Raw genomic sequence first — 23758 nt, 5'->3', positions numbered from 1 at the left:
AACACATACGTGGTCACAGGGAGAACGTACAAACTCCATAAAGCCAGCACCCATAGTCGGGATCAAACCCGGGTGTCTGGCGCTGTGAAGCAGCAGCTCTACCCGCTGCACCACCGTGCCGTAAAATGTGCTTTGCCAGAATATTGGGCACATTTTAATTTCACAACAGAAACCAAGGGATTGTGAACTTTGAAACTCCAGTTGAATGTCTGAACAAACTGGTGGGATCCATTGGTCCGAGATCCCACATCCCTTGTTGCCCAAAGAGTTGTGTCTTTTTTGCCACTTTCTGTCGGGTTAATCATTTCTAAAATACAAACAAGTCGAAACAAAATGCTGTCCTTGAATCATTTGCAGCCCTTGCTCTGGCGAGGTTCTCAAACATTTTACCATATTTCCCAGCGACGAAGTCGCACCTGCATGAAGACGCACCCTCAATTTAAGTTGCTACATTTTGAAAAAAAGATGGCAGGACAGGATCAAGGGTTTGGTTTAGTCCAGGGGCCTGTGTGCCCCAGGACTGGCTGCAGTTCCCAGACCGCTCGCGTCACCTGGACTGGCTGCAGTACCCAGATCCCTCGCGTCACCTGGACTGGCTGCAGTACCCAGATCCCTCGCGTCACCTGGACTGGCTGTTGCACCCAGATCCCTCGCGTCACCTGGACTGGCTGCAGTTCCCAGATCCCTCGCGTCACCTGGACTGGCTGTTGCACCCAGATCCCTCGTGTCACCTGGACTGGCTGCAGTTCCCAGATCCCTCGCGTCACCTGGACTGGCTGTTGCACCCAGATCCCTCGCGTCACCTGGACTGGCTGCAGTTCCCAGATCCCTCGCGTCACCTGGACTGGCTGCAGTTCCCAGATCCCTCGCGTCACCTGGACTGGCTGTTGCACCCAGATCCCTCGCGTCACCTGGACTGGCTGCAGTTCCCAGATCCCTCGCGTCACCTGGACTGGCTGCAGTTCCCAGGTCGCCTGCGAGCCCTGGGACTAGCTGTAGCGCCCAGGTCAGCTCGTTTGCCCCAGGTCTGGCTGTTGCACCCAGGTCGGTCGTGTGCCAGAGACGGGAGAGAGACAGACGGAGAGACAGACGGAGAGACAGACGGAGCAGCCAGCCTTCCGCCCAGTAGCTGCCGCCAACCACCACCTCCACCTGTTGCGCCTGTGCCAAAGGACACTGTTGCTGGCTGACTGGCCGCCCGGCAGAAGGCGCTGAGATGGCGGCCGGTTCCGCTGTCCTGTCACGGCGGCCGCTCACAGCCACCCAAGCTACTTCCCTGCCCAGCCGCAATGCGGTGGCTCCACGCCTGGAGCACCGCGGCAGCGGTGAGTGAGTTGCTGGCAAGATCCCCAAACCCCTCCTTCTCAATGCTCCTGCCCTCCCCACAACTTTACCCCTGGCGGCCCAGCTAATTTGTGCAACCCAGGCCGTGCTGATCCAGGCCAGACTCCCCACACGCTGTGAAAGAAACTCTCTCCCCCCAGCGGCGCTGTCCTTTTACAGCCGCTTCCCATCAGCTGCCAGCAATGAGGGATATACTTGGCTATCCCTCAGTGCAGCAACATCGTTCTTGATGTTGCTGTACTGAGGGATAGCCAAGTCTATCTTTCTTGGCTAACAACCTAACCTGCAGCCTCCAAGACGCAGGTAAATTTTCATGCCTTATTTTTGGGTAAAAACAGGTGTCTTCATTGCCGGGAAATACGGGTATATACACACTGAAACTGCAATAGAATGCAAACTGTTAATTGCCCAAGATGTAGCAAACAAAGGGGCTTTGCCTACAATTAACAGAAGGGATGTGTGACCAATTATGACACAAATGCATCTGAAAAATTGGGGATGAAACATTTTCATAGATTTAGACCAATTTCCTGCCTGAATGAGTGTGACAGCCAAGGAGATTGGAAAGGAGGACTTGTGTGGGATCATGTATTGTGGTTGATGAATAAGCTATTATCTTAATCAGCTTAATGACATTATAGATTGGCTTTGGTTAATATTCCGTGCTATACGTCACAGCCAATAATTGATGTTCATTTAGCTCTCTGAACATGCCAAGTGCTGGAGGTCACAGTTCACCGTCTGTAAAAAGCAGAATTCCTGATTGAAATGTTGGCGACTGAACGTACAATTGCACTGAGGTCGGGTTGGGTCGGATGTTATGCCGGAGTGGAGAGCCCAACATCAACAAATATTCTTCTGCTTTAGCTGCTCTACTTATCTGCTCTAGCGATACAGTGCGGAAACAGGCCCTTCGGCCCACTGCCGATCATCCCGTACACTAGCACTGTCCTACACACTATGGACAATTTACATTTATACCAAGCCAATTAACCTACATACCTGCACATCTTTGCAATATGGGAGGAAACCCATGCAGTCACAGGGAGAACGTACAAACTCTGTACAGAGAGCACTTTCGTCTAGACTAAAGACAATTTCCTTAGTCAGAGGGTGGTGAATTTGTGGAATTCTAAAGATGTATCCATTAGTGGGAGAGTACAGGACTAGAAGTGATAGCCTCAGAATTAAAGGACATTAGTTTAGGAAGGAGACGAGGTATTTAGTCAGAGGGTGGTGAATCTGTGGAATTCTTTGCCACAGATGGCGTTGGAGGCCAAGTCAATGGATATTTTTAAGGCAGAGATAGATAGATTATTGATTAGTATGGGTGTCAGAGGTTATGGGGAGAAGGCAAGAGAATGGGATTAGGAGGGAGAGATAGATCAGCCATGATTGAATGGCGGAGTAGACTTGATGGGCCAAATGGCCTCATTCTTTTCCTAATGACCTTATGATACAGTACTTCTACCGGAGAAAACCCACTCGGTCACAAGGAGAACATGCAAACTCCACAAAGACAGCACCGGAGATCAGGATCGAATCAGGGTCTCTGGCGCTGTCAGACAGCAGCTCTACCTGCTGCGTCATTGTGCAGGGAATTGAGGGATATGGATCACGTGCAGGCAGAGGAGATTAGTTTAACTTGGCATCATGTTCAGCACGGGCAATGTGGGCTGAAGGGCCTGTTCCTGTGCTGTACTGTCCTGTGTTTCATCTGGTCAGTAAGTCTTATCCCGACCCTTAAAACAATTTATGAGCCATTTCCCGCATGTAATCTATGTAAGGCTTTGATCAAAGCCATACAGACCATACAGACGCGATGTAAAGCGCCTTGAGTATTAGAAAGGCGCTATATAAATCCCATCCATTATACAAAGTTCAATGCATACGAAGAATAAAACGTACTTAACAGCTGTATTAATCAAGATTCTACATGGAATATAGAACAGTAGTTTGATTAGTACGGATGAAAGGGGTTATGGGGAGAAGGCAGGAGAATGGGGTTGAGAGGAAATGATAGATCAACCATGATTGAATGGTGGAGTAGACTTGATGGGCCGAATGGCCTAATTCTGCTCCTATCACTTATGAACTGCTGATCCCGCGTTTGTTGACTTTACCCAGCGAGTGTGAGTGCTGACAGGACAGCGCCTCTCTGATGTGAATGGGTTCACCGGAGTGACAAAGACAAGATGCAGAGATCAAGTCTCACACTAGACATAAATCTGCTTTGTATGGACTCTGAGCCCATCTCCCTCACAGGGTGGCACGATGGCACAGCTGTAGAGTTGCTGCCTCACAATGCCAGATACCCGGGTTCGATCCTGACTACGGGTGCTGTCTGTACAGAGTTTGGGCTGATTCTAATCTGATCTCCCACAAATGTATTAATTCAAATCCAGAAGAGAAAATGACAGGAATCTGTTGTCAGGTTGGAACTGCGTGTAATATTTCGATAGCTTTGGATTCCCAAAACATTTATGAAGCCATCTTTCTCAGGTTTTGGGTAAGACTCTGAGATGCATCATTGCCATGAGAATCCTGCATGGAAGCAGCGCTCCCAGCTGCATTACTGACATGAATGGTATAAAGGCTCCCAGCTGCATTACTGTCAAGATCCCTGCACTGTCGCAAGGTTCTGAGCTGCATCACTGCCCTTGTTGCGATGAGGCTTGCAGCAGATGTCACATGGAACCACCAGTCACACCATCTGCAATTTGGATGTCAGTGACCTAAACATCGATCACATTCACTCCAGCGAGCGTTCACTCCACTTATATTACACATTTCCTCCGATTTTATTGACATAACTATTTAAAAACCACAGCCACCGCCTACAGTTTTCACCACCTGACTCTCCAAATAGACCAACGGTGAGGCGCACTCAGCAAATGGAAATGGAAGTCCATGTAATTTTCTTTTCAATTAGGACACACAACATTAAAGGTTGCATTTGGAGAAATTACTGAGCATGCAAGTGGAAAAGAGTCAAATTAATAACAGCAGCAGAATTAATCCAATTTATGATGGTGTCCTCACCTGAGTACAGTCTGTCCCTGTACTCCAGCAAGTTCTGTAACCCCTTCATCAACTTACCTGATAGCACAGACTTCACAAAAAAAGGCAAGAAAAAGTGCAATCAGTATCAAATGGTTTCCTTTAAAAATCAATACATTACTGTCAACTGTGCCTCCTGCTAACAGCAGCCTCATAATCTGCATCAGAAGTTATTTTTGAGCACCAGGGCTATGTGGGAAAGGATGTGCTGGAGTAACTCAGCGGGTCAGGCAGCATCTGTGGAGAACATGGATAGGTGACGTTTCACAGAGTGCTGGAATAACTCAGCGGGACAGGCAGCATCGCTGGAGAACATGTATAGGACCGAGCCTAACCTCACGGACGCGATCACTGAATGTTCCGCCGCTACAGCTCGGTGCTTGGGATCTGCTCTGACGCTGACCGCCATGCCAGTCAATCCACGGCTCTCTGGGTTGGTCAGCAGGGCTGCAATCTCACTTCCACCACACATCTGCCACAAGGCTCTGCATCTGGGACCAGCCTCCATGGTTCCCAGTCAGTCCACGAGTGTATGCTGCAGTGACATTCACCTGTCTACTGATGGGCAACGGTAATGGTGACGTGGTCCTGGTCACTCCAGCACCGGGCACCACACTGTGAGATGCGGCCAATAATGTACAGCGGGGATGTGCATGAACTGGCAGCTCACAGCTGGCATGCAGCATGAATGGAGAACATTGGCCAGAGTTAACCATGCACTGAATTGCCAAGGTGTCTTTCAGGAACAATGATGTGCAATGCCAAAACATTTACGTTTCCTTTCCAATTATAAAACCATAATTAATATAAAGCAACCAAACACAGCATCCCAAAGTAAACAAATTAAAGATAAATGGTGATGCAGGGTGAATGATTTGGCCGCTGCGGCACAATGACACTTGAGGCATCAGACAGCACCATCTGTAACATGAGCAACATCTAATACAAGGTGCCCAACTCTCCAAACAATAATAAATCACAGATAATTACAAACACAAGCTGAATTATTCAATATTATTTCATTAAATACATCCCAATTATGGGGCCCACTCACTGAATTTTACTTAAATGAATGAAAACCTGTTAAATGTTTCGGCCAAATAATATTCCATGTTGGAAGCTGTGTTCAGGCTACAGAAGACGTTGCATCACCGAGTTGAAGGGGGCTCTCTCTCTCATTGACATTTTGAATTGGCACTAAAGGGCCTGTCCCACTTACGTGTCCTTGGCACGCAAATTACGCGACCTCGTCTTCGCGTTGAGGCGCACGGGCATCATATGGCCGCGCGGGGCCGGTCCCACTGAGAAGCGCGGAGGGGTATGGAGTTGTGGGCTCCGAAATCTTTGTAGCGAACAAAATCTTCACGCGCCAACGGCCTGTCGTGTAACTGACGGCCAAAGTGGGACAGGCCCAAGACCTTGGTGCGACGCAACGTCTCACCTCCAACAGCAGCAGAAGCAGGCAAACAATTGCCGAGCTCGGCCTGGAACTCACAGCCGTTGGGTTCCGGATCCGCCCCCACACCTACTCCCAGAGCGGGGCCAAGAAAATTGAAGATAGACACAAAATGCTGGAGTAACTCAGCGGGACCGGCAGCATCTCTGGAGAGAAGGAATGGATGACGTTTCGGGTCAAGACCCTTCTTTCAGGCTGAAGAGTCACGACCCGAAACGTCACCCATTGCTCTTCTCCAGAGATGCTGCCGGTCCCGCTGAGTTACTCCTGCATTTTGTGTCCATCTTCAAATGATGTCACGCGCTCCAGACGGCTGTGCGAACGCATGAAATCGCGCGCGACTTTGGCGGGGCCGTCACGCCTCGAGGTCGCGTAATTAGCATGCCAAGGACACGTAAGTGGGACAGGGGCTTTACTTACAAATGCTTTATAACTTAACTCTGACCATTCAAGAACAAAAGAACCAATAATATTCAATGGTCATTATTTTAAAAGGAATCGTAGGACCTCTTACAAACTCACCCCACACTAACCAATTGATTTGACAGGAGGGGTGAGAAACTGTCTCTGTATTTATCTGTGGCCCAACGGGAAGTGAAACAAACACCATTCTGGTACATTTCATCCCGGGATCATACACTCCAGAATAGAATGAGTGAAAGTAGATAAATGTCCAGAACCTGATCAAGTATATCCAAGAACTTTGCAGGAAGCAAGAAAATAAATTATAGGATGTGTAGGAAAGAACTGCAGCTGCTGGTTTACCAAACACAGACACAAAATGTAGCAGTAACTCAGCGGGTCAGGCATCATCTCTGTAGAGAAAGAATGGGTGACGTTTCAGGTCGAGACCCTTCTTCAGACTGAGAGTCGTCCATTCCTTCTCTCCTAAGAAATTATAGGAGTCCTGAGCAAAATGAACCAATCATTGTTCGGACGAGAGGGTTAAAGTGAGAGGGGAGAGATTTAATTGGAACCGGAGGACAATGTTTTCACACAGAGGATGGTGGGTGTATGGAATGAGCTGCTGGAGGAGGTAGTTGAGGCAGGGACAGTAACAACATTTAAAAGACATTTGGACATGTACATGGATAGGAATAGTTTAGAGGGATATGGGCCAAACGTGGGCAGGTGGGACCAGTGAAGGGGAGGTGTGTGTAAGTCAGGGTCTGAAGCACGGCAGCATCAGTGTGATCTCCAGTGAAGCAGACACACCAACAGGTTGCCGTCACAGGCAGTGACTGCTCACGCCTGTGGAGACGCCAACTCCTGAACACAGTGAGAACAGAAGCAGAAAGCTAGGAGCAGCTTCCTCCTGCACTGTGTGGCATTGTGCTTGTGTACAACCATTGCTGGGCAACGTGGGCTTGATACAGGTCAGCACGTTCCTGCAACAGGAATTGTGCAACATTTCACAGTTTACACCATCAGTGCAATGTGGTGAATACAACTATCCCAAGAATGGTGATCAATAATTTAGAGGAGGGCTCTTTCATACAGATATGCGGTGCTGGCTCGAAGGGCCGAATGGCCTACTCCTGCACCTATTGTCTATTGTCTATATCTGAATACTTCTTGATGTGACTTTGTGGTAAACATTCAGGTCTTAGGAGTGTGCTAGATCTTTATGTAAACCAAGTTAAAACCAAGAGTCGACTGAGATGCAATACTAAAACAAATAAAAGAGACACTATCAACCACATCTAACAGTGTCTGACCAAAACCTGGCTGATAATCAAACTGATGCCATTAAATTAAACTACTGACCGACATCCACTATAAACCCACTGACTCCCATGGCTATCTGGACTACACTTCTTCCCACCCTGCTTCCTGTAAGGACTCTATCCCTTACTCCCAATTCCTCCGTCTACGCCGCATCTGCATCCAGGATGAGGTGTTCCAAGCCAGGGCATTGAAGATGTCCTCATTCTTTAGGGAACGGGGGTTCCCCTCTTCTACTATAGATGAGGCTCTCACCAGGGTCTCTTCTATACCCCATGACTCTGCTCTCACTCCCCATCCCCCCCACTCGTAACAAGGGCAGAGTCCCCCTTGGCCTCACCTTCCACCCTACCAGCCGTCAAATACAACAAATAATCCTCCAACATTTTCACCACCTCCAATGGGATCCCACCACTGGCCACATCTTCCCATCTCCTTCCCTTTCAGCTTTTCGCAGAGACCGCTCCCTCTGTAACTCCCTGGTCAATTCGTCCCTTCCCACCCAAACCACCCCCTCTCCTGGCACTCCTCCTGGCACTTTCCCTTGCAACCGCAGGAAATGCTCCACTTGTCGCTTTACCTCCCCCCTTGACTCCATTCAAGGACCCAAGCAGTTTTTTCAGGTGCGGCAGAGGTTCACCTGCACCTCCTCCAACCTCATCTATTGCATCCGCGGCTCTAGGTGTCAGCTGCTCTACATCAGTAAGACCAAGCGTAGGCTTGGCGATCGCTTCGCCCAACACCTCCGCTCGGTTGCAATAACCAACCTGATCTCCCGGTGGCTCAGCACTTCAACTCCCCCTCCCATTCCGAATCCGACCTTTCTGTCCTGGGCCTCCTCCATGGCCAGAGTGAGGTCCCCCGTAAATTGGAAGAGCAGCACCTCATATTTCGCTTCGATAGTTTACACCCCAGCGGTATGAACATTGACTTCTCTAATTTCAGGTAGTCCCTGCTTTCTCCTTCTTTCCCCTCCCCTTCCCAGCTCTCCCACAGCCCACTGTCTCTGCCTCTTCCTTTCTTCTTCCCATCCCCCCCCCCCCAGTCTGAAGAAGGGTCTCGACCCGAAAACGTCGCCTATTTCCTTCGCTCCATAGATGCTGCCTCACCCGCTGAGTTTCTCCAGCATTTTTGTCTACATTCATTAAAATAAACTGTGATATTTGAGAATTTCTGCCTGTCTGGTTTGGTGTCTTCTGTCGACACCTTTGATGGGCATGAATCAGAGACCAGGAATTACATTGGTCAGTCCCAGTCATCTCACACAGCTGGTGTGAACCTCTGCACATCTTCACTCCACAACAACAATGATGCCCCTCGGTTCTCCGTCCATCATCTGTGACTGTTTAAACGAGTAAAGGACAGAGTGCAGCAGCTGCCGGGAGTCGACACAAAGCCCCCCCCACTGCAGCCCACCCCCACCACCGCAGACCCACCCTCCAATACGGGCCCCCCCCACTGCAGCCCACCCCCACCACCGCAGACCCCCCACCGCAGACCCCCCCCCCCAATGCAGCCCCTGCTGATTTTTAAAATTAGCAACCAATAATTCAAGGCCAAAAGGAGCTAATTATTACTGTATGTAAAAGTGCAGTTCATCATACACAAACAAATGGGTCAACATGCTGCCAGCATTTGGGTTTTTTTGTGCTTAGTTCAGAGTTTAGAGATACAGGGTGGAAACAGGCCCTTCGGCCCATCGAGTCTGCACGGACCAGCAATCCCCAAACATCAACACTCTCCTACCCACACGAGGGACGATTTACAATTCACAGAAGATAATTGACCTACAAACCTGTACGTTTTTGGAGTGTGGGAGGAAACCAGAGCGAGAACGGAGATCGGAGAAAACCCATGTGGTCACAGGGAGAACGTACAAACTCCGTACAGACAGCACCCGTAGTCGGGATCGAACTCCGGGTTAATTTCAGCAGTCAGTGAGTCCACTCTGGCACAAAGTACACATGCACGACCACAGAGACAGTGAACACAGCCAGCACCAAACCGCTCAACAAAGTGTGTTCTTGCACTTATCATTTTTAACGTACATATTCTTTACACTGTTTATGCCAATCTCCCCCTCATACCACAGAAACAAGGAACTGCAGATACTGGTTTACAAAAGATGACACAGAGTGCTGGAGTAACTCTGCGGGTCAGGCAGCATCTGTGGAGAACATGGATAGGTGACGTTTCACAGAGTGCTGGAGTAACTCTGCGGGTCAGGCAGCATCTGTGGAGAACATGGATAGGTGACGTTTCACAGAGTGCTGGAGTAACTCTGCGGGTCAGGCAGCATCTGTGGAGAACATGGATAGGTGACGTGTCGGGTTGGGACCCATCTTCAGGCTGATTGCAGGGGTGGGAGGAAAGCAAGCTAAAGAGTGGAGGGTCCATAGAATATGACTTTCCAGTTTGTTTGCACATTACTGATTACTGACAGAGTTAACCATCCAACCTCACACACACACACACACTACAGGAGCCGGGCGGGCGGTGCTTACTCATTGCCCCAGTCCAGGCGGGCAGTGATGTGCCTCTTGACGTCCTTCATCCGGTCATGGGTCAGGTGCCCGACCAGGACCTGCTGACGGAGATCCAACAACTCGTTCATGACGTGCCTCAGCCGGTGGAACAAGTCCCCTTCATTCTTCTGCCAAAGGGAGAGAGGAGATAAAGAACTTTGTACGTCTTAGCAAAATTATGTTCTTTAGTTTTAGTACAGTGAGATATAGCGCGGAAACAGGCCCTTCGGCCCACCACGTCCGTGCCAACCAGCGATCCCCGTACACTAGCTCTATCCTACACTTGGGACAATTTACAATTTTACCGAAGCCAATTAACCGACAAACCTGCATGTCTTTGGAGTGTGGGAGGAAACCGGCGAGGCCAGAGAAAACCCACGCAGGTCACGGGGAGAATGTACCAACTACATACAGAGAGCACCCGTAGTCAGGATCAAATCCGGCACTGTGAGGCAGCAACTCTATTGCTGTGCCACCTTGCCAGCCTATGTTCTTTCATAAAGGTGTAGGAAGGAACTGCAGATGCTGGTTTACACCGAAGATAGACACAAAATGCTGGAGTAACTCTGCAGGAAAGGCAGCATCTCTGGAGAGAAGGAATGGATCAGACTGAAGAAGGGCCAAGACCTTAAACGTCACCCATTCCTTCTCTCCAGAGATGCTGCCTGTCCTGCTGAGTTACTCCAGCATTTTGTGTCTTTCTTCTTTTGTAAAGGTATCAACTACAAACCACAACAAATTCACTGCAGTCCCTCATCTTGGTCAATACAGAAAGATGTCCCCAGAGGAGCACTGAGTTTCAAACACGATTTACAATCAGAACGAGCCGAATGCATCACATTAGAAATCGTAGCCAAAACAGAATGGAAACTGGTCCTTCTTTGCAAAAACCTTGGGATAGAAGATGAGAATGTTATCAGACATCTACAATATCCTCAGGAAAACCAAGATATTTGAGAATTAATCAATTTGTTTGAAATGCAGAAATGACCGTCATGAGCGATCTCGACTCGGACAGCCCAAACATTTCCTTTTCTGAATTTTATAAATCAAACACGACCTGCAGAATCCTTAAATTAGGTTACAAATCTTCAGCACTATTTGTTTTTCTTACTCTTTTCTGTCGATTATTATTTCAAGTTTCTTTCATTAAAATCACTTGCAAAAAACATTTTCAATTCAGGACATATATGATGCAGACTCCCCCCCCCCCTCCCCCCACTCACACCCACCCCCCCCACTCACTCCCACCCCCACCACTCACACCCCCCCACCACTCACACCCCTCCCCACTCACACCCCCCCCCCACCACTCCCCCCCCCCACCCACCACACACCCCCCCCCACCACTCACACCCCCCCCCACCACCACACCCCCCCCACCACACACACCCCCCCCCCACCCACACCCCCCCCCCCCCACACACACCCCCCCCCACCACACACACCCCCCCCACTCACCCCCCCCCCCACTCACACCCCACCCACTCACCCCCCCGCCCACTCACCCCCCCCCCCCACACACTCCCCCCCCCCACTCACGCCCCCCCCCCCACTCACGCCCCCCCCCCCCCACTCACACCCCCCCCCCCCATCTATGTGTTATTGTGTTTACAGTCCTGTTAAACTGCAGCAAGTAAGGATTTCATTCCATATGACAATTAAACTCTCTTGACCCTGGGGAAGGGGGTTATTTAAAGCTGAAAGGTGTTGTGTGCCCATGTTCGATGCTGCAGAGACTGGATAACACACTGATCAGGATTTCATCAATTTGATTGCGATCAAGGTCACTTTAAAATCGTTTCTGACATGCTACCACCCTGCAAAAGGTCACACCAGCTGGGCTTTTGGATTCGACCCACATTCCTGTCCCTGGCTCTGACCTTACGCTGCCTCGCAGCATCAAGCTGCAGTGAAGCGGAAAGATCTGATCTCACAAAACCAATGCCTGCGATGAACAACACAACATGGTCCCCAGTGGGAGGTGTGGGTGGGGACTGGGTGGGACCCCAAGAAAGTGGGTTTCATGAAGTGTGACGGACACAGAGTGCTGGAGTAACTCAGCGGGTCAGGCAGCATCTGTGGAGAACATGGATAGGTGATGTTTCACAGAGTGCTGGAGTAACTCAGCGGGTCAGGCAGCATCTCTGGAGAGGAATGGGTGACGTTTCAGGTCGAGACCCTTCTTCAGACTCAAGTGGGAGATGGACAGAGGAATGAACAGCAGGAACAAGGATAAGGAAACAACTAAGACGATTTAGCAAATCAATCGGATTGAACAAGTTGGCAGCATGAGCACCTGCCCCATGACTGGGAATCTGCAGGTTTCTGTGCCATCTCCTTGCCCCTGACCCCACACCAATACTGTAAGCTGTACATTTGGCAGCTCCTGAGCAAGAAAGCGACTGGAAGTTTTGGATCAGCATCCTTCAATAAAAACCATGTCAATCCTTTCTTATTAACTGTAGCAGGGACTGCCTGAGCTGGTGGCAGCTGGCAGATGTGTGTTTCTCCACCCTCCTCCTGACCTGCAATGCCACGTTTCCATGGGGATGTGGGGCCTGAATCTCAATCAGGAATTTCTGTAGCAGGAAGATGCAGTCTCAGAAGATTCTATTTTATTCAAGAATGGGACCAGGGAATACACTCGGTTATTAAAACACCCCCCTTCCCCCTTCAGAAGCAACTGCTTTTAATCAATCTAGCAGAGCTCCCCTGTTGTCAGCAGCTGTACAAATACTGGGGATGAATCCTTGCTAGTTTGGGGAGCTGGCATTTTGAATACTCTCAGGTTCAATCTAATTTGAAAATGATTTCCTTATATTATTCGTTAGCCTGTGACATATGTTTACAATTGTCACTTCAGCCACTGGACAACATCAGTGTTCTGGTCCTCCACATTTACTCACTTTAATAGCTGAAACAAGTGCATCTTAATCCCTTCATTGGTGGCAAATGATTCTACTTCATCATTTGACAGAGCTAGCAGCAGGAACCACATCATAAAGGGCACAGCACAAGGAGTGAGAGCTATGATTTGTTTACCTTTCATCCTTCTCATTTTAACACATTTTCTCTGCTATCTATCGGTTTAATTTTCTCACTCCAGCCAGACGGTGATCATCTCTTCACAGGCTGTGTGTGATCACTGGTGCTGGTGAATAGGTGACCCCCATTGTCCAGAACAAGTCCCCCTCTCTCCCTTCCTGGACTTGGGCAACAGTGAAATCACAAGGCCATTGACACCCAATCTTCTGGACATTCTTTACTGGATTGCAAATAAATGTCCACTTTCAAGTCAACATCTCCCCCTGGCATACAATGGGCTGCTTGCTCTGCATCTGCCAGCTTCGTGAGAGAATATTTTAACTGAAGAAAGGTGGTGTCACAGGTAGATATGGTGTCAAGAAGTGTTTTGCAACATTGGCCTTCAATAGTCAATGCACTGAGTAAAGAAGTTTGGATGTTGTGTTACAGTTGTACAAGACGTTGGTGAGGCTGCCAGTATTATGCTCAGTGTTGTTCACCTTGTTATAGGAAGGATGTCGTTAAGCTGGAAGGGGTGCAGAGAAGATTTACGAGGATGTTGCCAGGACTCGAAGGTCTGAACTATAGGAGAGGTTGTACAGGCTGGCACTTTATTCCTTGGAGCACAGGAGGTGGGCCGAAGGGCCCGTTTCCATGCTGTGGGAAGTATTCTTTTCAATCAAACATTATTCCTGGAATTTGTGCTTACTTCAGCTAGTTATTTTGGGACTGTAGCGAGTGGGGGAGAGTTTAGGTTTCATCACTCTGAGGATCTCCTGAGGAAACAAGTCGTTGTTGTGGTTTGCCTTAAACAGAAGGTAAACACACCTCAACAGCCAGGTCAGGAATGCTCCTGCCCCAGCACTTGCATGGTTTAGTCACTGCAGGGCGAGTTGGGAGTACAGTATGAACTCACTCACACTATCATCTGGTGAAAGCTGCTGTCTGCCTTGCCCTAGTGGTCGATGTTCTTGACTTTCTTTTATACAGGATACTTCCCACAAATACTGCATGACAGTTGGTGAAGCCGCCAAGCTGAACAGGAAATGTGTTCTTATTTTGGAGACCCTAAACTTCCTAGCACTTCCTCTTCAATACGAAGCGTTTCAAAGTTCAAAACCCACAGCTGAACAGGAAACATTTCATTTCTGACAGGTTTGTAATAAACTATTACGCCAATAACTCAATGACTTAATTATTAATATTCAGCTGGTAAAGCTTCATGCAAGGTTACCTTCAGAAGGAGTTTTGATCCTGGCAACATTATTAATTAAACAATATTCTTTAGGTTTCATATCATCAAAGTAAAAGAAAAAGGTAGGATAGTCAGCTGTGAGAGTCTGAAAAATACCTATTGAAATAGAGTAGACTTTTTAAACTAATGGACATAAATCAGAGCTAAATACATGTTTAATTGTTGAACCCACTGGCAAGTAAAAGATGAAAATTAAAATCCTCACCATTGCTGCTTTTAATGGTGTTTTAGGGCTGTTTACACAGTGTGTGCTGGTGTCAAAAAATGTTTATGTATGAGTGAAATTTGTAGAGAGAAATATGAATGTGTCGTGATTCATTATAAGTTCATTAAATCTTGGAGCAGAATTATGCCATTCGGCCCATCAAGTCTACTGTGCCATTCAATCATAGGTGATCTATATCTCCCTCCCAACCACATTACATTCAACCTACTGCAGAACTCCAAGGCTGGTGGGTTTCTTGAGGATCCAGCCGTATTTCCGTGTACATTTCCTTAAATCCTGCTCCACCTCTCAACTGTTGGCATAACAGTGTATAGATACATAGAAAAAAAATAGGTGCAGTAGGCCATTCGGCCCTTCGAACCAGCACCGCCATTCAATATGACCATGGCAGATCATCTAATATCAGTACCGCGTTCCTGCTTTTTCCCCATATCCCTTGATTCCTTTAGCCCTAAGTGCTAAATCTAACTCTCTCTTGAAAACATAAGGGAATAACGTTTAGTGCAAGATAAAGTCAGCAAAGTCCGTTCAAGGATAATCCAAGGGACATCAAAGAAGTAGCAGTGAGATTGTGAGGTCATTAACAGCGAGATCGCAGAACCCCACTGTTTAGTTTAGAGATACAGTGATCGCTCCGTACACTAGTTTAGTTTAGAGATACAGCACGGTAACAGGCCCTTCGGCCCACCGAGTCGGTACCGAGCAGCGATCGCCCCGTACACTAGTTTAGTTTAGAGATACAGTGCGGTAACTGGCCCTTCGGCCCACCGAGTCCGTACCGAGCAGCGATCGCCGCACACTGCTGCTCTCTTCACATTACACAACTGGAGCAAAATAAACAAGTATATTTCAAGATTGTGAGTTTCAAATACAAATTAAAATAATTACCACGTAAAGCTGTTTCCACATGATCCCCCATTCCCGCAGAGTCCCCGTCATCTCCGTAATGACGGTGTCTTCAGTTGGAACAACTGTTTCAAATTGCCTGCGATTGTCAAAAGAACAGATTTGTCATAAATTGAAGGACATATTTGAAACAAGTTACAGAAGTATTGGGACATTTCATTTTTTAAAGAGAGGATAACTTATGTTTCTATTTGTGAAAATCTTGGGCAAAACAATTGCATGGAAGTAAATGATTCTCAAGCACGCTACGCAATGTGTTGGAACTAAAGAACACCTCTATTTGTTGTACTTAAAATACATTTTCCTTTCAAAGTGTGAAATTTCCATGCAGTAACAGTGCAGGGTGGCAGGGTGGCGCAGCAGTAGAGTTGCTGCCTTACTACGCCAGAGACCCAGGTCTGATCCCAACTACGGGTGCTGTCTGTGTGGAGTTTGCACGTTCTCCCCGTGACCTGCATGGGTTTTCTCCGAGATCTCTGGTTTCTTCCCACACTCCAAAGACGTACAGGTTTGTGTAGGTTAATTGGCTTGGTATAAATGTAAATTGTCCCTTGTGTGTGTTGGATAGTGTTAGTGTGTGGGGAATCACTGGTCGGCACCGACTCGGTGGGCTGAAGGGCCTGTTTCCGTGCAGTATCTCTAAATTAAATTGTAATTCACATATTTAATAACAGTCACAAGAAAATATTTCATACATTGACCTGTAGAAAACCTAAGATCCATTTTCATTTAGATTTATTAAAAAAATATAGGTGGACTATTGACACAATATCTTTAGTTGGAAAATGACCATGGTTTGAGGGGCAGTCACGTGGGCAGTGGGGAAACAGGTCCAGTGTCTTGTTTGGGCAACACCGTCTCTGCCCCAAGCGCAACCCCATGGAGGCCATGGCAGGAGCGAGTAGACTGTGGCTCCCACTCTGATAGAACGTGGGGTGGGGAGCAGGAGAACAAAGACCCCCATGTCAGCCAGCCCATCACCGAGACCAACTTATACAAGGGGAGATGAAGCCCAAGCGAGGCCACTCTGTGTGCTGGTCCCAGAGGTGGATCTGCAATTACTCATGACAATCACTCCACTCTTTTAATCTTTCTATACACTGTGGGCGGCTTGGCTGTAATCATGTATAGTCGGTTCGCTGAGTGGATGGCACACAACATAAAGCTTTTCACTGTACCTTGGTACATGTGACAATAATAACAAACTAAATAAAGGGGGAGAGGGCGGGAGGTTTTGGAAACACATGGGATGGGTCCTGGGGGGTATCTCCGGTAAAACCCCTTCATCCCTGTCGACAACAAAGCCACCAAATCATTTTACAGCTTCACTAATCCACTCCCATAAACTATCTGAAGTCCTTTAGGAAACGCAATCCCCAGCCCACACTCTGTAGAGCCAGTGCTGGGGACTGCAGGTAGTTACAAACCCCTGCTGGTTTCAGGGCTTTAGGCTGGCCACAGATTTACACACATTACATTCTTACACTTCAAACTAAGCACTGAAATACCTCTGAATTGTGCACTCACAATTTCAGATCTAATTGGGTTCTTTCTAATCTAAAGGTTTTAAGACTAGTCCAAATCTCTTTCATTGATCTGTTTTTTTTAATGAGTAAATTAAACCGGATTTAAGATTTATAGGTATATTGGCTTAGAATTGTAGTTGGGCAAATACGACAGTGGTGTTTAAGAGGCTGTTAGATAGGCAATTGCAGGGAATGGAGGTATATGGATCACGTGTAGGCAGAGAAGATTAGTTTAACTTGGCATCATTTACAGCACAGACATGGTGGCCGAAGGGCCTGTTCTTTTGCTGTCATGTCCTGCATTCTATTTTTGGATTCAACTCGGCTCTATCCAGAAACAATTGAATGTCCCCACAACTGAAAATGTTTCCTTTACCGGGCAAGTGAACAGCGTGTGGCCAGAACAATTGTGTGAAAGGGTGAAGAGAGATAATTAGCAGAGCACAGGTGGACAATAATTCACACGCACACAGCCAGGAATATTTCAAGTCCAACATATTCTTGGCCAAGGACACATTAAAATCTAATTGCCAACTACATGCCCGGATTCATATTTATTGGGAAATACAAGTAGCTATTTTGCTCCTTATATTTCCTACATCCTCCATGTCGGATGTATTAAAGGTAGGAAATATAAGGAAGTGCTTTCAGCACTAAATACCAATTAATCTCTTAATGCAATTCATAAGTCTTCAGTAAACAGCCAATCTGATCATGAGGAGAGAACAATTACAGATTATGATGGATATGTTCCTCTGTTAGGCTTAATGAAATCTTCCTGCAAGCAACTGGATAGATACCATGATATTGTAGCAAGCAACTGGATAGATACCATGATATTGTAGCAAGCAACTGGATAGATACCATGATAGGGTAATTACAGTAGCAATCTGTTTAATAACCGCACAAATCATTGTTTCACAAATATTCCCAAACCCATTTAGAGAGTTAAGACAGTAGGCACCTTTCTTTCACAATTTAAAATTCTGAACTCACCCTCTGTTTTTGACATTTGCATTTTTCAAGTGGATATAGGCAGCGGGGAAAACTCCCTTGAAGAATTTAAAAAATCTGTTATTTTTTTTCAAAGTACTTTTATTACTTACACATTACAAATATTATTGTGAATAACTCATGCACCACATATGCCTTGAAATATAAAGTACCGGAAACAAAAGCCTCCATTTATGCAGCATTTTCTCCAAGATTCTACAAGTAAAAGGAACCCAAGGGATTTACATCAAACAACTCATCACGCAGACATCACTCAAAGACATTGCACAGACTTCATGCTCACAGACATCTGACCAAACATGCTCAACAAACAAAGGTTTTCATTAATGTATTTAAGTAGTAGGGATGAGAAGGACAGAAGGGCTTGTTTCTGCACTGTACGACACTCTGGATATTTTCAATCACATGGTTTTTCAAGCAAGTAGCAGTAAACAAGCAAATATCAACTGGTAAAGTTATGATATTCCAAAATTGACATTATTGCTTAAATTAAACTCTCTGAAATCACACACGCTTCTTTCTGGATTCTGAAAGTCCAGGATTAGCATCTAACAATAGCAGAAATAAATAATGAGAACTTATTATAGAGAAAATAAAATAAAGCATGGCCTCTTGTATGCACAATTCATAAAGCCCCATAAACCACATGCAGAAGTTTAAATGTGTAGATGAAAATACCTTTGTGCTTGGATTTTTAAAAACAAATCCTCTGTACCAACCTGAGGACAAAATGGAAAAGGCAATCATCAGTTGTTTTTTTAATTAAAGGGTCTGAGCAGAGTGGTGAAGCACAGGTGATATAAATTCAACAGGAAACATCACCAGGGCTTGTACATCATTGCCACCAGCCATGGATTGCAAAGTGTAAAAAACTGCTGTCGACAGCATTGTTTGCAACTGATGAGTTTGAATTTCCCCACAATAACAATGAGACTAATATAATTCACCATTATTTGTGCACCAATTTCCAGCAATTTCTGGAAATGGAACAAACACTGCAAATGTAAAGTTGCTGCATGTGTTTTGCTGATTCATTGCGAGCTTTGTGCAAACAGCATCTCCTTGTCTGGCTCATTGAAATTCATTGAATGGGGCATGGAGCTGCTTTCCTTGCACAGTAGATATCAACTACACAATGTCAGAGAAGAGCTGAATGATGCAGGGAGGCAGTTAACAACCACAATTAATTAATCCTGGATTAGCTTCTTTTCATGATGAGCTAAATGTTAATTACTGCCAATGAACCGCTCTCGCGCCAAACATTAGCTGCTACTCGAGCACCATCTCATTATTCTAATTGTTAGTTCATCTTGGAAATGTAAAGTATCCCAAATATTAATATCTCCTCTTTCTCTCCCGTGCTTAATCCTACCATTCTACTTTTTAATTTCTATTCCTGATCTCCTGGAGAGAAGGAATGAGGGACGTTTCAGGTCAAGCCCCTTCTTCTGAGACTCCCTTTTTTAGAGGTGCTGCCAGTTACACTGAATGCAGTTCCAGCATTTTGTGTCTATCTTTGGTTTAAACCAGCATCTGCAGTTCCTTCCTACAACAGTGAGAACATCTTCCATGTATACAATACAATACAATACAATTTATTTGTCATTTGGACCTCGTTCAGGTCCAAACGAAATGTCGTTATCTATCCATCTCCATCTCAGTACTCTGTGCTACCACCAACCTTCTGGCAGGTTAAGGTGATACACAGGACTGCAATATTCACTTGGGATCTAGATATCCCAGGCATGATGGACCGAATGGACTAATTCTGCTCCTAGAACTTAGGAGTCAAGACGTGAGCTGTCAACAACCTGCAATGTAAAATGGTATGGAGGTAATCTGGAGCTTTGATCCGTTTTTAGTTTCAACAGGAATACGTGGGTTACAGAAGGAGTGAGATTTAATCGACAAGAAGAGACTGCATCTGTTGGTGAGTACAACTAATTATGGATCAAAATTTCTTAATGAAGCTTTGTTGAAAAGTTTGCCCAACCTCTCCCTGCAGCTCATAGCCTCTAATTCAGGCATCATTCCACGCCAATGATATCCCCACCCATCTACACCAAATTACTTACCAAATAGAGAAAGGCCTGGATAGTGGATGTGGAGAATATGTTTCCACTGGTGGGAGAGTCTAGAACCAGAGGCCATAGCCTCAGAATAAAAGGATGTACCTTTAGAAAGGAGATGAGGAAGAGGAATTTCTTTCAGCAGCAGGTGGTGAATTTGTGGAGATCTTTGCCACAGACAGCTGAAGGCGGAGATAACAGATACTTGATTAGTCCAGGTGTCAGGGGTTATGGGGAGAAGGCAGGCGGACGGGGTTGAGAGGAAAAGATAGATCAGCCATGATTGATGGGCTGAATGGCCTAATTCTGCTCCTATCATTATGAACATATGCACATGATCCCAGTGCCTCTTTCCCTGATGGAGCCCCCAGAGGGAAGGTCTTTCAATTTAACAGCAGGGGGCATCAAGTGTCTACAAGAGACACAAGGAACTGCAGGTGCTGGTACATTGAGCAAAATGCAAAGTGCTGGAGTAACCCTTCAGACTGAAGGGTCCCAACCCAAAACATAGTCTGTCCATTCCCTCCACAGATGTTGCCCAACTTGCTGAGTTCCTCCAGCACTTTTTGCCCACTCTGTTGACCCAGAATGCACAATCTATTTTACACAGTTTTCCAGGCATTGATACATTTCTAAGCCATTTTATTTTTCCTCCAAGGGCCATATATTTTTACAGATTACACCCCTCTTCCACAAGCAACACAGGCTGCTGAAGTTCAGGAACAGACTCATATAGACTGACAAGTGAAGTTTGCATTTTATATAAGAATCAGTGTAGTCAAAAACAATTGAAGTACTAAACACATAGGAATTATAAATATGTAATATTTCCCCATCCCACAAACATATTTTGAACTTCAAACTTTGATTGATGAACGAAGAACGGAGACGAGGAAACACTTTTTCTCACAGAGAGTGGTGAGTCTGTGGAATTCTCTGCCTCAGAGGGCGGTGGAGGCAGGTTCTCGGGATGCTTTCAAGAGAGAACTAGATAGGGCTCTTAGAAATAGCAGAGTCAGGGGATATGGGGAGAAGGCAGGAACGGGGTACTGATTGGGGATGATTAGCCATGATCACATTAAATGGCGGTGCTGACTCGAAGGGCCGAATGGCCTCTACTCCTGCACCTATTGTCTATTGAAAACATCCTTAACACACTGCATTTCTTGTTAGACACAGAGAGCTGGAGTAACTCAGCAGGTCAGGCAACTTCTGTGGAGAACATGGATAGGTGGCGTTTCACAGAGTGCTGGAGTAACTCAGTAGGTCAGGCAGCATCTCTGGGGAACATGTTTCGGCTCAGGACCCATCTTCAGACTGAAAAAGTGCCCTGACCTGAAAGATTGCCAGAGATTGCTTGACCCGCTGAGTTACTCCAACACTTTGTATCTTTTTCTGTAAACCAGCATCTGCAGATCCTTGCGCCTGCATTTCTTTTTGTTTATTTTGTGTCCATCTTTGGTATAAACTAGCATCTGCAGTTCCTTTTTATTACATTTAGTCTGCATTTCTTGATAGGTTTGCCCCAACTCCCCATGTCAGTGCAATTAAATCTCACAGTATTACAACTTGGTGTTTTAGTGTGCTGGCTTAGAAATCATCAAACTGCCACAGTTACTAATCCGTCTACACTCACAATCAAATGAATCACCTTCTCCAGTTATGACCAATTGCATCTGTTGGCTGGCCTTTGATAGAGCATGTAAATCAGAACGTTGAGCATTAGCAGAGTTAACAGCCTGAAACAGCAGCTCTCAGTTGCTGCCTACAGTAATCAAGAACATAATATGAGCAATAAAAGTCTGCCATTGGGTCCCCGATGCCTGTTCCGACAAAACAACCTGATAAATCCCGGCATGAACAGGTAACGCACAATTTCCAATTAAAGATGTTTTCATTCCTCAATAAATTTGCAAACTCACCCTCACATTTCTCCAGTATTTGGACGGTGTCCCCAACTTCCAACGGTAAACCATGAGGGACCATTCCCCGAAACCCCGAGATCACTGGAGGAGAGATCAGAACACCTCAATTATTACTGAAGATTCTGCTCACATTTATAAAATATCAAGCATATGCATGGGTTCCACACATCCTGAATTAAACAGCAACAATTACAAATTTTTGTAACAACATGTGGGTGGCAAGGTGGTAGAGTTGCTGTCTTTCTGCAACAGAGACCCGGGTTCGATCCTGACTACAGGTGCTGTCTGTACGGAGTTTGTACGTTCTCCCCGTGACCACTTGGGTTTTCTCCGGGTGCTCCGGTTTCCTCCCACACTCCAAAGACGTACAGGTTTGTAGGCTAATTAACATTCGGTAAAATTGTACATTGTCCCTAGTGTGTAGGATAGTGTGTCCTGGGAAAGTTGGTTGGCACAGACTCCGTGGGCTGAAGGGCCTGTTTCCACGCTGTATCGCTAAAGTCTAAAGCAACCTATAGTTTGAAATCAGTTTTAAATCAGTGCAAATGCTCTGCTGTCAGCAAGAAAGAAGGTGCTTTCATCAGATGACCATTAAAAGCAATGGTCTACAAAGAGACTGCATGGATATAGGATACGATAGACAATAGGTGCAGGAGTAGGCCATTCAGCCCTTCGAGCCAGCACCGCCATTCATTGTGATCATGGCGAATCATCCACAATCAGTACCCCGTTCCTGCCTTCTCCCCATATTCCCTGACTCCGCTATCATTAAGAGCTCTTTAAACGATACGATATAACTTTATTTATCCCAGGGGAGAAATTGATCAAATATACATCACAAACAAAATTTCAGCAGAAAACATTGATTAAAGATGCAATTCAACACATAAAAACCCCCACACAATGATCATGTAATGTTGGCAATCCAAACTGTGGACCATGTTGAATCTTCTGCTCCCTTGCCCAATCCCTCTGTGTGGTGGGTAGGAAGGACTTGCTGACTGCCCGTTCTTGCTTTGATAGTACTTTTTTCAGGAAAAGTTTAAGACATTTTCATAATATAAACCACACAGCATTTTTCCTATTTTCAACTCCATCTTCTACTGTGGTTATGTGACCAACCAATCATTGAGCTCTCCACCTAACCCATCCATCTCCAAGTTAGGGTTTGTCAGAAGACGGTCATTCGATCCAGGCGACTTCTTCTTTCGTGTCCACCATCGATGTTTCAAATGTTTGGCCAGGCTCTTGCACAGTGGACAGCCTTCTTGTTTGCCACCACTAGATCTTCCAGACAGCATTGTTCACCAAGAAGTAGGCATGTTAGTCGGTGTGGCATAGATTGTACAGATGTTAGTAGGTGTGGCATGGATTGTACAGATGTTCCACATTCACATTCTGTGTCTGCCGCATCTGCATAGCCCCATTTGCTCATATTGGTCTTGCATCGGCCCATTCCAGTACGAAGCCTATCGTGGGACTTCCAGGCCTTCCAGTCACACCTGTGGCCAGGTGATAGCTGTTCCTTGGTTGGGGTTGGCATCTTTATGTGGTGGTGGTTTTCACTGCATTTATTTTCCCACAAGGCTAGTCGGGTTGCTTGAGGACACTGTGACGGTGGCTGGACTATGTGAAGGAAGCTCTTTTGGGGCTGGGTGATGGGAGTGACAGGAATGGCGGGTGTCCCCAACTTGCCTACT

The 23758-nt window shown here is 46.3% G+C and overlaps 1 protein-coding gene across 3 annotated transcripts in view; it reads right to left on the bottom strand.

The window, feature by feature from the left end:
- dock4 (dedicator of cytokinesis 4) overlaps positions 1-23758 on the bottom strand; it is a 259437-nt gene that overhangs the window by 178127 nt on the left and 57552 nt on the right. For all 3 annotated transcript variants that reach the window (XM_033037391.1, XM_033037392.1, XM_033037393.1), the window contains exons 2-6: positions 22056-22139; positions 18743-18783; positions 18047-18102; positions 15507-15603; positions 10090-10238 (exon numbers count right to left, since the gene is read on the bottom strand). In XM_033037391.1, coding sequence (XP_032893282.1) covers positions 10090-10238; positions 15507-15603; positions 18047-18102; positions 18743-18783; positions 22056-22139 — 427 coding nt within the window. The remainder of the gene's footprint in view (positions 1-10089; positions 10239-15506; positions 15604-18046; positions 18103-18742; positions 18784-22055; positions 22140-23758) is intronic.

This window comes from Amblyraja radiata, chromosome 19, assembly GCF_010909765.2.
Source record: "Amblyraja radiata isolate CabotCenter1 chromosome 19, sAmbRad1.1.pri, whole genome shotgun sequence".
NCBI lineage: Eukaryota > Metazoa > Chordata > Chondrichthyes > Rajiformes > Rajidae > Amblyraja > Amblyraja radiata.
Note: the sequence above shows the minus strand (reverse complement) of the source record. Positions and strands in the feature narration are given on the sequence as shown.